This window comes from Dama dama, chromosome 12 (assembly GCF_033118175.1).
Source record: "Dama dama isolate Ldn47 chromosome 12, ASM3311817v1, whole genome shotgun sequence".
Lineage (NCBI taxonomy): Eukaryota > Metazoa > Chordata > Mammalia > Artiodactyla > Cervidae > Dama > Dama dama.
The window spans coordinates 90,885,616-90,900,718 of record NC_083692.1 but is presented as its reverse complement, the minus strand read 5'-3'; the positions used below and the strand labels follow the sequence as shown (position 1 = coordinate 90,900,718).

Genomic DNA, 15,103 nt, shown 5'->3' with positions numbered 1-15,103 from the left:
TCTTGTCATTTTTCTTTATTTTTGTATTGAAGGATAATTGCTTTACAGAATTTTATCGCAAAATGCATATATTGTTTTCAGAGCTTTAAAAAAAATACCACTTAACCATTTTAAAAACATTAATGTTTTAATTTTTGTCTGAGCATTTGGAAAATACATGTAAGAAACTAAGAATAGTTTTTTAGCAATAAAATAGCATATATATGTTTGACATCATTTGTTTTGAATTTTACACTGCTAATATTTTTCTACTTAAAGTAGTACTTTTATTACTAAGGGTCTTTTTATAAGGATTTGATAAGCAAATAAGAGAGTTTGGTGATAATTTTTTGTAAGGTATTACATTGTGATGTTTGTTTTTCTGTATATTTTTCCCTGAAAAATCACAAAAGCTCTAAAATAACACCTTGCATTAGACGGAGAAAATAAAGTCATTTGTTCATAAATTCTAATCTAACGAGTTATACTAACTTCTGATTTCTTAGAGATACCCAGGCCAGGTCATACTTAAATCAACCCGATTGCGACTGGCTCAGGCAAGAAGAAGAAGTGCAGCGGGCCCCGTGTCCTGTGAAGACCAGTGTGACGGCCCGCCAGCAGCGCTACAGATCGAAGAGAAAGGGGGGGGCCTGGACGGAGGAAGGGCCGCGCTCCGGTCATCACAGGCGGCGGACGCCCGGAGCCTCACCCCCCCTGACGGTCCTCCATCAGCACAACTTGAAGCCACCTCATCACTTCCCAGCGGCGTCACCGCCGAGCTGCCGCCCCCTGTGTCTCGTCCACTGTTGAACCCTGTTGACTGCAGAGCAGGCTCGGTCGCCGCGGGGCCGCTCCCACCCCCTCTGCCTCCCACGCCTCCGCCGCCGCCCCCGCCGCCCCCGCCCCCGCCGCCGCCGCCTTTGCCCGTCGGTCAGGACGGCGCCCCGGAGGCGCTGGAGAAAGGCCTGCCCCAGATGGAGGGGAGCGAGAAGAGGATCCCAAAGTCAGCCAGCGCCCCCTCAGCACACCTCTTCGACAGCAGCCAGCTCGTCAGCGCCAGGAAGAAGCTCCGCAAGACGGCTGAAGGCTTGCAGAGGAGGAGAGGTGAGTTAAAAACACTGAGTTCATCTGTTGACTGAGGCATATAGTTAAAGACCGTTTTTTTCCTCAGACATTACAAAGCTTTAAACGTTATATTTTTGAACATTATTTGATAGCAAACAGGTTCTCAAGGTCTCACCTTGGCAGAATTGTTACCAACCCATGTTTGCAGATGGGTGCAGACACAAATAAATGTGGGCCTACTTGAGCTCTTAGGCATGTTTTTAAAATTTTATCTTTTGACTTGGTCTCTTTGGTAACATATTTTAGGTGGCTCCTTTTATGTTAGAATCTGATTTTAAGTCTCAGAAATAAAAGGGAAGCTGGTCAGAGTAACATTGGCAGATCCATGTAACATTTGGCTACATATTTATTGAGGACTCTGGCATGTTGTATAAAGAAGAAAAGGGCATTTCAGATATGCCTTCATAAAGCTGTTTTTGAAACAGTGAATAATTTTGGCCCTTAAAGAGCTTTAACTTTCATGGAGAGACTATTTTATCTGTGTATTAAATTTTAATCTAAAAGACCATCCTGTAGGATATTTCTTACCATAACCCAAGTAGAATATCATATGTGAAAGTTATTTAAAAAAAGAAAATAATCACCATAATGAGCCAGAATTTAAGTTTCTTTAATTAAATGTGCAGTCCAGTCACTGTCTGAATTTAGATTGGATTTTTGTATTATGGAAACCCTTTAGGAGTCTCAACCGTAATATTACTAGAGATCATCCCGGCTCACAGCTCCCAGTCTGCTGTCTTCTCTCACACAGGAAACAATAGAAATACTAGTAATGCTTGACATGGAATTTGAGCCTTGGAACTTTTTTTTTAAAACAAACATAATTAGTATCCCTTGTGTTCTGACAAAGTTCTGTCCATGCTTAATGGTCCCTTCTATTGATGTGCTTTCAGCTTCCTGGGCTGTCACAGTCCTGAAATCTTAAAGGTTATACAGTTCCCCACTCTTCTTAAGCACAGTCCTAACTAACTTTGTTCTCTTCCATTTTCTAAAGTGAGCTCACCCATGGATGAGGTGCTAGCTTCCTTGAAGCGTGGTAGTTTCCATCTGAAAAAGGTTGAACAGCGAACTCTGCCTCCTTTTCCTGATGAAGATGATAGTAATAACATCCTGGCACAAATAAGAAAGGGGGTAAAATTGAAGAAGGTACAGAAGGAAGTCTTGAGAGAATCCTTCACGCTTCTGCCTGACACAGACCCTCTAACACGGAGCATCCATGAAGCTCTTAGAAGAATCAAAGAAGCATCCCCTGAATCAGAGGATGAAGAGGAGGCTTTGCCTTGCACAGACTGGGAAAACTAACAAGTAAATGGCCTTACTTTTCTTCAGTAGCATTCAGTATACAGCTGTTATATTGGATGATGAGGTCTGTCATATTTCATTGCATCTGAGGGTCATTGTTTATTACATAGGTCAGTTAGAGCCTGGATCATAAATTTGTAAACTTTAGGCTTTACGCCTGTAGTTTCCAGAAACATAACAAGAAAAAATGCTTTACAAAGATGTTGCTTTGTAAATGCTGTGTTTTTTTATATCCTGCTCATTAAACATTTCTTCAGTATAAGCTATAATGCAAATAAAAAGGATAGTCTTACTCTAGTATAGTGATAGTCTTACTCTAGCTTCAGAAAAAAAATAGGAAAAGCTTTTTCTGACTTAGATGTGTCAGTTGCAGACTGTTACGCATATTGAATCTTGATATTTTGTTGGTTTCCCACAAAGGAATCTAATTGCATTGTGTAATTATTTAGCTTTCTAAGCCTTTAAAGTTTATCATTTATGACTTAGCATAATTACTGCATTATCTATATAAATTGTATGAATATCTTATTGAGTTACTCCTGTGGGTGTTGGTATTCTCCCAAGGTAATAGAGTTTTCCCCAATACATTTTAATAAGCTAATTTGTATAGTTACTTGGCACAAATTATGCTAAATATATAGAATTGGTAAAGACAACACAGGGGCTTCCCAGGTGGCACAGTGGCAAAGAAGCCACCTGCCATGCAGGAAATGCAGGAGACCCAGGTTCCGTCCCTGGGTCAGAAAGGTCTCCTGGAGTAGGGAATGGCAACCCGCTCCAGTGCTTCTTGCCTGGAAAAATCCATGGACAGAGGATCGCAGAGTTGGATACAACTGAGTGACTGAGTACACACACACACAAAGATAACACATGTTATAAATCAAATCATGTATTGAATTGGTATGACCATAGCTGAAAAGCTTGTACGAATATGAAATATGCACGTATGTTCTATTGATCATTATGTTCTCTTGATAGAATGTTTCTATGGTCTTCACTAAAAAGGGGAAAGTAGGTGAGGCAGAGGAATGAGAAACTTATCCTTAGCACAGTTATTTTAAGAATCCCTTAGGATTTGGCCAAATCCTAAGAATTTCCAAGAGAGCTTATTAAAAATGCAGATTCATGGCCTTCACACCCAAAGATCCTGTCAGAGTAGAACTGATACATATGTAGTCATGCATCTGGATTTTAAAAAGTTACTCCAAAAAAAAAAAAAAACACCCCAAAACAGAAACTGTCATTAGTTCTTTAAAAAAAACATTGACGTTGGAAGATACTGTTTCGGATATGTCAGAATATCACTGAAAGCAGTTTTGTCCTTCTGCGCCGCCAGAAAAAGGCTCTGCTTCCGCGCTCAGCCCTGGCCCTCCCCCCAGCAGCTGCCCCATCAGCAGCCTGATGAGGCGTGAAGACACTAGCAAGTGGCCGTGTGTGATCCGAGTGTGTTCCAGCCAGCGTCGACAGTCACACTGTCCTGCTCTGGCCACAAGTCTTGGGACTGGTGGCATCCTTTTTCCCTGTTAGGTGTGGGGGCCTTAGTTATTAGTCATGTACTGTTTTTGGATCCCAAAGTAATTTCAGGCTCTTTGTGCTTGTACGTATGTGCACTGTGCTTCGTGAGGAATGTGAACGTGTCCACTCATTGTGTGAGAGTGTCTAGAGACTCGGGTGTGCCTGATTGGGAACCATCCCCACACTGGGTGATTACAGATTGTGTCCCACGTCACAGTGCTTGCTACCCATTCCCTTGTCCCCTTTCGCATGTGGCCTCTCAGTAAGCTGCTAAACGTATCCAGAAACTACTGTGTTGGCACACGATTACATAATACCACAGCTAGAACTTCACATAAGCACGCATTTCACATATTCAAGTGGCTTGGATGTTTTTACAGCTTTGGGCTGCTAATTACCTTATATCAGGTGTTAAGAATATGTCTATAATGAATTTGTTGTTCAGCTTTTAAGTCATGCCCCACTCTTTATGACTCCATAGACTGCAGCACACCAGGCTCCTCTATCCTCCACTATCTCCCAGAATTTGCTCAGATTCATGTCCATTGAGTCAGTGATGCTTTCTATTAGGCTGGTGCAAACATGATTGTGGTTTTGGACTGTAAATTTTAAATCATAACTAGGCTTAGACACATTATTAATCAAAATAGGAACCATTACAATCAATACATTTTTGGCAATGAGAAATAAGTTTGTTTATTCCTAAAGTGTAAAAATCCTTGCTTTGGGATTCGATGAACTCTTGGAAAGCATTTTCTGCCTCCTGCTGGTTATGGAAGCCTTTTCCCTGCAAAAAGTTGTTGAGACGCTTGAAGAAGTGGTAGTAGGTCTGCGAGAGGTTAGGTGAATATGGCAGATGAGGCAAAGGTTCGTAGCCCAATCCATTTAACTTCTGAAGCGTTGGTTGTGCAATGTGTAGTCAGGTGTTGTCGTGCAGAAGAAGTTGGCCCTTTCTCTTGACTGTTGCTGGCTGCAGTTATTGCCATTTTCAGTATACCTCTTCGATTTGCTGAGCATACTTCTCAGATGTAACGGTTTCAGTGGGATTCAGAAAGCTGTAGTGGGTCAAACAGGCAGCAGACCACCAAATACATTTTTTGGTGCAAGTTTGACTTTGCAAAGTGCTTTGGAGCATCCTGTCAGTGTAACCACTGAGCTGGTTGTCACCAGTTGTCCTATAAAATCCACTTTTCTTTACACTCGCAATACAGTTGAGCAGTGGTTCGTTGTTATATAGAATAGGAGAAGATAATACTTAAAAATGATTTTTTTTTTTTTTTTTTTTTGGTCAGCTCATGAGGCACCCACTTCTTGAGCTATTTCACCTTTATAAAATGGTTAATGTTGAGTTCTTCAGCAACTTCTCATGCAGTTGTAAGAGGATCAGCTTTGATCTCTCTGTAAAACTTCTGGAACTGTACTTCTACACCGTACGTTCGTTAGCAGTTCCTGGGTCAAAGGTGGTGTTGATGTTGCGAGTTGTCTTCATTTCTTTATGACCCATTTTGAACTTGAATAAGAAAATCACTCAAATTTGCCTTTTGTCTAACATCATTTCCCTAGTTTAAAACAACAAGTAATAAGTCATTAGCAAAAAACATAAAGTGAGAAATGTGCATTAAAATGATATATAACATAACCACATTTACAAATGTATTCCAGTACCAAATGGTAAGATTCAGCAGTGCAGAATTGCAGTTACTTTTGCACCAACCTAATAACCATTCTCATCCTTGTCATCACCATCTCCTTCTGCCTTCAGTCCTTTCCCAGCATCAGGGTCTTTCCCAGTGAGTCGGCTCTTTGCATCAGGTGGCCAAAGTATTGGAGCTTCAGGATCAGTCCTTCCAATGAATATTCAGGACTGATTTCCTTTAGGATTGACTGGTTGGATCTTGCAGTCCAAGGGACTCTTAAGAGTCTCCTCCAACACCACAGTTAGAAAACATCAGATCTACAGCACTCAGGCTTCTTTATGGGCCAACTCTCACATCTCTACGACTGCTGGAAAAACCATAGCTTTGGTGTACAGACCTTTGTCGTCAAAGTGATGTCTCTACTTCTTAATAGGCTGTCTAGCTTGTTGGCAATTTGATCTCTGGTTTCTCTGCCTTTGTCAATCCAACTTATACATCTGAAAGTTCTTGTACTGTTGAAGCCTGGCTTGAAGGATTTTGAGCATTACACCTGGCTAGCATGTGAAATGAGCACAGTTGTACAATAGTTTGAACATTCTTTGGTGCTGCTCTTCTTTTGGGATTGAAATGAAAACTGACGTTTTCCAGCCCTGTGGCCACTGCTGAGCTTTCTAAATTTGCTGACATATTGAGAATGCAGCACTTCATCTTTTAGGATTTTAAATAGCTCAGCTGGAATTCCATCACCTCCACTAGCTTTGTGCATAGTAATGCTTCCTCAGACCCACTTGCCTTCACCTCCAGGTTGTCTGGCTCTAGGTGAGTGATCATGCCATCATGGTTATCCGGGTCATTAAGCCGTTTTTTTGTATAGTTACTCTGTGTATTCTTGCAACCATTTCTTAATCTCTTCTGCTTCTGTTAGGTCCTTACCTTATATTTCTGTCAATAGTGAATAATCCTTTGAATATTGCCTAGAATCTTCCTGTTTTGGCTGATTGTTCATGACTGATATATAGTATAATGTTAAGAGGAGCAGTGAAATGCTGCCAGAAAACGCATGAGCTGGAACAGTGGCCGCGTAACTGAAGACTAAATGTATCCTACGCCAGAAGCGAACTATAGACCAGTTGTAATCCCTTCCAGTTGAGCAGCCATTGATAAAGGGCCATGTGATACTGCCTGTGGGTGGTCTTAGTCCTTTTTAAAGGCTCTGAATGTTTAGGTACTTTTCTACAGGTGGCTGAAAGGCAATAATTTGTATTTCCTATTAATTGGTTTCTTTCCTGTAGATTTAAAATAATATAATTATGTACTTGTTTTTGAAGAACTAATTTCTTAAAACTTCATTAAGTAAAAACTTAAGGTCCTGGACATGCTTAGCTTCACCCACCTGTAAAAGCTCATCTTAGATCTATTTAGTCATAGGTAATAGTGTCCTTGAAAGGAATTTCTAAACATAAGGAAATATATGTATTTGAATAGATTTTTTATTATTTGTTTTGTTTCCTGTAGGGCCCTTAAACTTATGAAGTAACTATAGTAGTGTTGTCCAATAGAAATATGTGAGTCAGATTTAAAAAGTTAAAGATGATGGGGGAAATTGATTTTAGTAATATTTTACATGACATATTCAGTATAAAATTCCACAGTGTAGTTTAGATTTTTTTTTTTTTTTTTAGTATGACATCTTTAATAATAGCACCATCTCAGTTTGGTTGCCAAGTATTCATCGGTTAAATTAAATTGCCTTACCAAAACAACCAAATTTTGCTTAATGGAAAAATATTTTATATAAGATTTTCATTTAAACCAAATTAAAATCAGTTTCTCAGTCATACTAGACACATTTCAAGTGCTCAAAAGCAACGTATCAGCTTTTATCTGACAAATATGTCATATATATATTTCTCATGTGTTGTGGATCAGTGCATGAGTCTCAAACACAACTATATTGAATTTTAAAAAGTCCTGCTAAAAGCATCCATTTAAAGACCAATACTAACGTTGTCTTCTAAATCTCATTATGAAAATTCCCTCTGGTGTACTTAAAGATGCCATTTGATAGTTCTTATTTATACTGTCAGTTTAGGAGGCAAAGATTTTAAATTTTATTGTTCTTTTTTGTGTATAAGTTTTGACATAAAATATTAAACAGTAAAAGGAAGAAAAGTGAAAGTGAACCTAACATACAGTCTAAAGAAAACTCTTTTCCCCAGCTTTATTGCGAGTAACTGGCATACATCACTGCATAAGTTAAACAGCATAATGGTTTGATTTACATATATTGTGAAATGATTACCACAGCAAGTTCAGCTAACCTCCATCTTAAAAGAAAAAGAAAAATATTCTCCTTGTGATAAGAACCCTTTTAACATCTTGCCTATATATTATAGCAGTGTTAACTATAGTAATCTTGACATGCAACCTTTTAACAGTGATTAAGATCTATTATTTTGTTTTTCACTTTTATTTGATGTTTTCTATACATCATCTGGTATAAATGGTTGTTTATAATGGCCAAATGGTATAAAAAGGCCATTTAAAAGAAAAAATCCCATCATTGTTCCTACTGGATTTTGCAAAGATATGGGGGAACATAATACACAATGTCTTTCGTAAGCCATTCTTTTTAATATACTGTATTACTCTGTACACAGGTAACTCAACAGAATGAAAAAACACCTACAGTTGAACATTGGCTCTTGAAAAATTGTAAACATTTGGTTCCACGATTGGATTCTTTTAGATCCAAAATGTATTGACTCAGTGGTATGAAAAAGGAAGCACAACGGGCAAGTTACCACTTTTCCAGTCATTCCAGTAGATGGTGGTTAACATGAGTTTAAACGTGCAATGTTCCTGACTGCAACGAAGAAACGGCCTTCTGAAGATTCCTGTTTTTAAGCACCTTCCCCACCTGTCCACCCGTTTATATCCTTATAGTGGCCAGTAAAGCTCGGGGTCGCTATGAGTTGGAAGAAACACTGGGTTGACAGATCTGCTGTGAGCTGTGTTGAGACTGCGTTAAAGTCCATCATTCAGTGCACTGAATAGTCACCTGCTCAAGATACAGAGCTTGTTCTGTATCAGCTTAAATAGTGTGACCCTCTGAAAAAGAAGTTAATCATGATAGCTATAGGGTAGGAATTGGAAGAATCAGATGGAAATGCACTGACAACTCCCATATTATTCATCTCCAAGGGATTTTCATAAAGATGTTCAACATCTGAAAAGATACATAACCATGGAGATACACCTGTAAATGTGTTTACCACAACGTGATACATTTAACATGGCATATTTTTAGAAGCCCACACATGTAACAGTTTGTAAAGTTTCAAAGTAAAAATTTCCATGCTTTTAAATAGCTCTTCATAATTGTGAATTTATAATAGTTTGAATTTTATGTGCAGCTTTGTTTATGAGAAGCAATACTTTGTAATTTGATAATAATTCAAATTATTTTTAGCCTTTTCGTTTGAACTATTGCTTGATTACTGTAACTCAACATGACTTTCCTATTGAGAATCAAAAATCAGGATTCAATAGTAGGGATGCAGATCTTAAGTCCTTCTAACACAGACCGTTTAAGTTTTTATTTTTATGTTCCACAGTGGGAGAAAAACATGCTCTACAAATGTGCAGAAAGTAGACAGGCAGAAAAGGCTCTTTGACTGGCATTTCACTCTTCACATGCTTTGAGTTGAATTTTGGGAGACAGCCTTTGTTATTGTCAATAAGTTTTTAAACATGTGTATGTAGCTCTAGGTGCCGATTTTGCTGTACTGGAGTCCTGAAGAATGCATGGAGCCAGCATGAATTCTCAGCAGGACTGCTGTGGGGCTTGAATGGAGGTAGATATGTTGGATCCCAGGTTACACTACTCTGTAAGTGTGATTCTGGATAAGACAGGTCTTGACCTGCACATGAATGGCTGATGTACCAAAATGAACTTTGAGGCAGTTCTCTGGCCTAGACCCAGAAAGCAGTCCTGGAGTAAAAGTCCTCCAACGTATCTGCGTTGGTGATCCTGAAGAAAAATTACTTTCACACCTTTGTCACTTGAAAATGTTATTTCTTTTAAAATAATTATGGAGATAATTTTCTGTTAACAGGTTATATAAAAAAAATCTGTTTAAATGTTGGTAATATATTTATTGATGAGACTAGGAGCATTTTCACAATATATTGGCTTTATTCTAGCATCATTTTCACACCTTATCTGAGAATATTAGAAATACAGATTAATATAGTTCACTCAGTCTCCTGATTACAGTGGAGGTGGGTTATAGATTTTTGTAACACACTTTCAGCAATGCATTGAAACATGCCTTTTAACCTAATGAGTGATTTGATTGATATATTTGAAAAAAAATTCTTTTAGCACATTTGCAAATCTTAAATCATGTATCAATTTTTTGCCTTTGGTTTTTCATATCATGTTTTTTTGGGGGGGGGGGATTTGTTTCATTTATTAACATTTAGAAAAAATACAGAAGGATCTGGTGTCATATTAACAACAGAAGCACTGGAACTTTAATGTGTCTAGCGGGAATTACTACCCACTTAGTGTTACAGCTGGGGTTCCATCAAGAGGCAGTGCTCCCTTTTAAAAGGGTCCTGTAACCTGTTTTCCTGAGCCATGTTGTAATAAATTTCTAGCAAATGATGCAGGGTGCTCAGATCCATGTGAATCCTTTGGGAGTGAGTCCATGGCTGTAAGCACACGCCACCCCAGCACTCTGTGAAGTTTGTCCTCACACCTGAAGATAGAAGGTTAAAGCAGAGCCTCACTAGCAGCCCCCAGTGACCATTCTCTGTAACAGCTTTCCCCAACACATCTACTTCCCCTCCTCCAGATTCAGGTTCCTCCTTCCACAAAATTACATGTTACTGTAGGTCATCAACCTTTGGAGTTCTCACAAATAATAAGAGTTTCAGATAACTGCAGTCCGTTTGTCCAAATAAATCCTCATGTTAATTAAAAATCAGTTTCAGAGCCCCAAAAAATTTATATCAATTTAAGTATGGTTTCCTTTTTATCTTTGCCCCTAAAAAAATGAGCATCTCTGCCCTTAGTATTAAATTTGTATATATTTAGGTAGGATGGTGCTTATATATGATCATGTTTCCAGTTCCAGATTTGCCCATACAACTAATGTGGTTTATTTGACAGTTATATTACTGTTAATACATCATTTCCATATCAAAAATCCCCAGATAGCTGCTCGCTTATACTGAATCAATTTATAAGTTAACTTATAAGTTAACTTATAAGTTATATAAGTTAACTTTATAAGTTATAAGTTAACCAATCTAGTCTCAACTGAGCATACTTAAAATAGGGAAACAAGTAGGCGGTGACTTAGTTGTTTGGAGGTTAATGTTACTGCTCACTTGAATATCAATTTTAAATATTTCTTTTACTAATACAACTAAAATTACGTACATATAATCAACGAGGCCTGTATAGAAAAGGTATTCGTAATGATTTAAAATCCTAAGGGTACTGTAGTGTAGCAGCAGTATGTGGAAGAAATACCTGGCTAAAGAAGAATTTTAAAAGAATTGCTTGCTTAATGTATATTTTACAGGCTTACTGAGTCTGTGAGCAGCACAAAAACAATCATTCTTTAGTTCTTCATTGTAGAACTGAGACATTTCTATAAAATACACAGCTATAACAGTTGATCAGGAGTAGTATTTCCATAGTGAAAAATACGGGGGCTTTTCTTATATGGAAACACAGAAAATTTATTACTCTATAATGAGGGAGGGAAAAGAAGCCTTGTTTATACAAAGCTGAAATATGTAGCAGTATTTGTTAACTTAGGCATGACCTCTCTCTGTCATAAAATGTGTTAGATTGAAAAGCATACTTTGGCCATAGCAGACACTAAGAATTAAAACTCTCATATCAGTGGAACAAAAATGAATGGGCAGCATCTTCTCTGTTTGAAATGGGACCAGTATACAATTAATACATTTAAATTTATACATTCCCTAAGACTGTTTTTAAATTGCATTCATTGTGTATATAAGAAAAGCCTTTTCTTTCACTAAGTACAAGGTTTTCTTTTTAAACCTTTGTAATTATTTTTAAACCTCTGTGACATCAGACACCAACCTGTAAAGTGCTTATGGGTTACAGGCCTTATCAGGGAGTTGAAATTTATATACATAATACCAAATTATTTGTAAAAAGTCTTTTGAACAGCTATAAAACATTTAAAAACTGAGGCAGATGCAGTTATCACACATCCATTTGATAGTGAAAGCAGAAACCCAAACAAGTCTTACCTAATTCTTGCACTGAATTTAAATAATATAAAGTTAAATGTGCATTTTAAACAGATTTTATTTCCCATTTATTGGTTAGCATAGAACAATGCTTAGTGTTAGAGAGTTGATCACAAGATTGGTTTTAGATAGAAGACGGTTTTAGATGGAAGATTGGTTTTAGATGGAAGAAAGCAGAAGCACCTTACTGTGGAGCGTGTTGCATTCATTTAGTGCTACTGAACAATTCAGTAGTGATTTCTGAACTTTGCTGCAAAGTGCTCTTTATTTAAAGCACATAAAAAGAGTCTCTGCTTAATTGCTTTGTAAAGTAAGGCAATGGTATTTTTTATCCTATAAATATAGTCTAATTTAAAAGTTTTTCCTACAAAATGAGTTTATATTGCTGCCTAAACTATCATCTATGTAAACAAAGGATTTTTTAAAAGGCGAGAGAGGGAGTCTGGATTGTGAGAGAGTGTGTGTGTGTTTAATGTTTGTTCATTGAATTATTTTAGAGATAGGTTCACTCTAAAATTTTTTGTTTTACCCACAGTAAATGTACAGCTTGATAGTGGAGGGATTTAATTGATTGAATTCCAAATTCATAAGTGTCTCTCCCCTTCTCCAAACACATGAATTACACCACTGTAAGGTGCATGTACATAAAATACCTCTGAGGCTGATACATTAAATATATTATCAATGTTATACTGAATCTTAAAGCAGTCTTGTTTTGAGGGTAAGGAGAAAGTTTGGAGTTTTCTGGTCGGGTGTGACTGAGAGAGGCTCCAGTTGGTGAGTTCAGGAAAGTCTGGAAAGTGATTTGAGATGTATAGAAAAGGTATGGGTGTTGGTTAAAGAGTTCAATTTTAAGAAGGGAAGTTTTGTTTTTTAAACCTGCATGTTCTATGGTTATCTATCAACAAGTTATTCTAGCTTTTCCCAATACTAATTATATTGGTTGTAAGAATTCTCCATAATCACAAGATGACATTTTCCCTTCATTTGTGACCAAAGAAGGGTAGACAGTACAACCCATGCAAGTGACTTCCGACTTCCTCAACTTGGACAGGATCCCCACTGCGCCATTGAATTTCTTATTGTACTGTATGTCTTGCCAAGTGTGAAACCATAATATATAATTTATGAAGAACTGAAGGCTACCGATCCTTTTGCATGAATAAAAGCCCATTAGGGCTAATGAAACTGACATGTCTTTTAGCCATTCCGGTTAAAGGAAAATTTTAATGGCAAACCAGTTCACGACTTACTAGCTTTGTGCAATATTATAATGTAGAGGCAAAACACTAGCACGTTGTGCTTGGCTTTTCAGGACGGCTTTAACACCATTACACTAAAATGGACACTGTACAAAGTGTATTGTAAACGGCAGCTCTTGCAGATTTACAGGACTTAAATGTGCTCAGCTAACATTCTAAAGTTCAACGTACAGAGGGAAAAAACTAAGCATTTAGAGCAATACTATGAGATCGCCGGTGATGTTCTGACTGTTGCCTTTTGCTCTTTAGTGCAACTTTCTGCGTTGTAATGACTGTATCGCTTTGTATTTCATGTTTTTTACACTCATGACTTCAGAGTTAAGTACTTGTACACCAAGTATTGCAATCACCTTTCTCTTCTTGTACATGCAACGTAACATACAGTTTTGGTGCTTAACAATATTCTTTTTTTCTTTAATAAAAGATATTTATTGAGTTAAGCTCATTTTGTTTGTTTAAAATCACAATGGTGGTATATAATGTCACTTCCTTTCTAGTAAGAAAGAGCAAGCTCTGCATTTGTTTTTACATGATGAGCTGGGTTCAAACTCTCCACCTCTGAACCTCTGCCTCTTCCTGACCTCTGTTTGTGACAAAATACAGTTTAGAAATGTTTTTAGCAGTCAGTTTGTGATCATCTAAATTGGGGGAGATTGTTGTCTTCACATTCAGTAACAGGACTCTTAACTAGAGCCCGGTAGGTTCCCTGAGCTGATGCTGTCTAAATGGTCTGAATGGTCCTTCATTAACGGGCTTAGGTCCCAGATTCCACCCAGGGCCTGAGTAAGGGCTCCAGTCCCTCTCTGAACCCCACACAGCTCAAGGCAGGCTCATCTCCTTAGATAACTGAGTTCTTGTAGGTGGCTGTTTTTTGTTTGTTTTTTTAATCAGGGCTCATCTCTGCTTGAGAAGATCCACATTCTTGTATTACATCCTTTTTTTCTTCCCGTCTCCCTTCCCCAAGCCCTCATTTATAAAATGATGGGCCAAGTAGGAAATGGCACTTTTTCTGATCTCTAGGGTTAAGGGAGCCATTTCTCCCAAGGAAGGACCTCACTCCTTTGTATTCCCTCCATAAATGTATACGAAATAGAGGGCTTTGATTACTAGATGGTTTTTCTGCGAGAGTTTAGAGAATGCAGTTAATAGAAGTGCTTCAGCCAAAATGACAGAATATCACATTCAGCCTCAAAATGAATGGACTTAATTCAAGTCTCAACACAGTATATGGCAGCCCACCCTTGTGAAAATCATGCTGCGGCTGGTTTGGAATGGGCTTAACCCAGTGACCTACCTGGACAGGTGGAAACCTCTCCTGGAAGTCTAGGCCCTGTAGAATTCCTTAGTCCTTTGTGATGCCGTCGTTCATCCTGACCTTGCTGAGTTCTATAAACTGGTTGAAACTTCATTAATTCTTTGCTGCAGGAAGCTGTGTGGAAGAGGTTTAAAATTCTTTGATACAAAACCACCAACATTCCATCACATTCTGACAGTTACTGAAGTTTAATCATGTTTCCCAAACACTCTGTCCTTCTGCCAAGTGGATACTCTTTCCATAGACACACACAACTTGGCTGCTCACCAGGAACTTAGCTCTTCCTCACTGCTAACATCTTCTCCTGATCTCTTAACTAATAATCTTGCTTGTTCACAAGAGCTCACTAGTTTTACACTCTCATCATTCTCCAAACTCCGCTATTTGTCAACTTCTTAACCTCTAACAGATGACTGATGCCCCTCATTCTTCTAGAGTTCAGACAGGCCCATCTCTAGTCATGGTCACTTCCTCCTCTCCCTCATTCCTGCCTCTTCCACCTGTTCTTCCTGTTGGTATGGAGAACTTCATCATCATCAGGTACACTCAGGCCATTAAGCATCCTCCACCCTGTCATTCCAATGGCCAGGCCTTGCTTACTGCCTCCATGCTGGTTAAGGAAATCATGTACCAATGCCGCAAGGTTTTCTGTAGGTCTCCTAAGC

General features: G+C 38.3%; 1 protein-coding gene across 2 annotated transcripts in view; it reads left to right on the top strand.

Moving 5' to 3' along the window:
- The window catches only part of JMY (junction mediating and regulatory protein, p53 cofactor), a 70,763-nt gene extending 57,200 nt beyond the window's left edge, over nucleotides 1-13,563 (top strand). For both annotated transcript variants that reach the window (XM_061158099.1, XM_061158098.1), the window contains 3 exons: nucleotides 486-1,083; nucleotides 2,099-2,409; nucleotides 8,219-13,563. In XM_061158099.1, the coding sequence (XP_061014082.1) occupies nucleotides 486-1,083; nucleotides 2,099-2,406 (906 nt within the window). In that variant the 3' untranslated portion in view covers nucleotides 2,407-2,409; nucleotides 8,219-13,563. The remainder of the gene's footprint in view (nucleotides 1-485; nucleotides 1,084-2,098; nucleotides 2,410-8,218) is intronic.
- The last annotated feature ends 1,540 nt before the right edge of the window (nucleotides 13,564-15,103 follow it).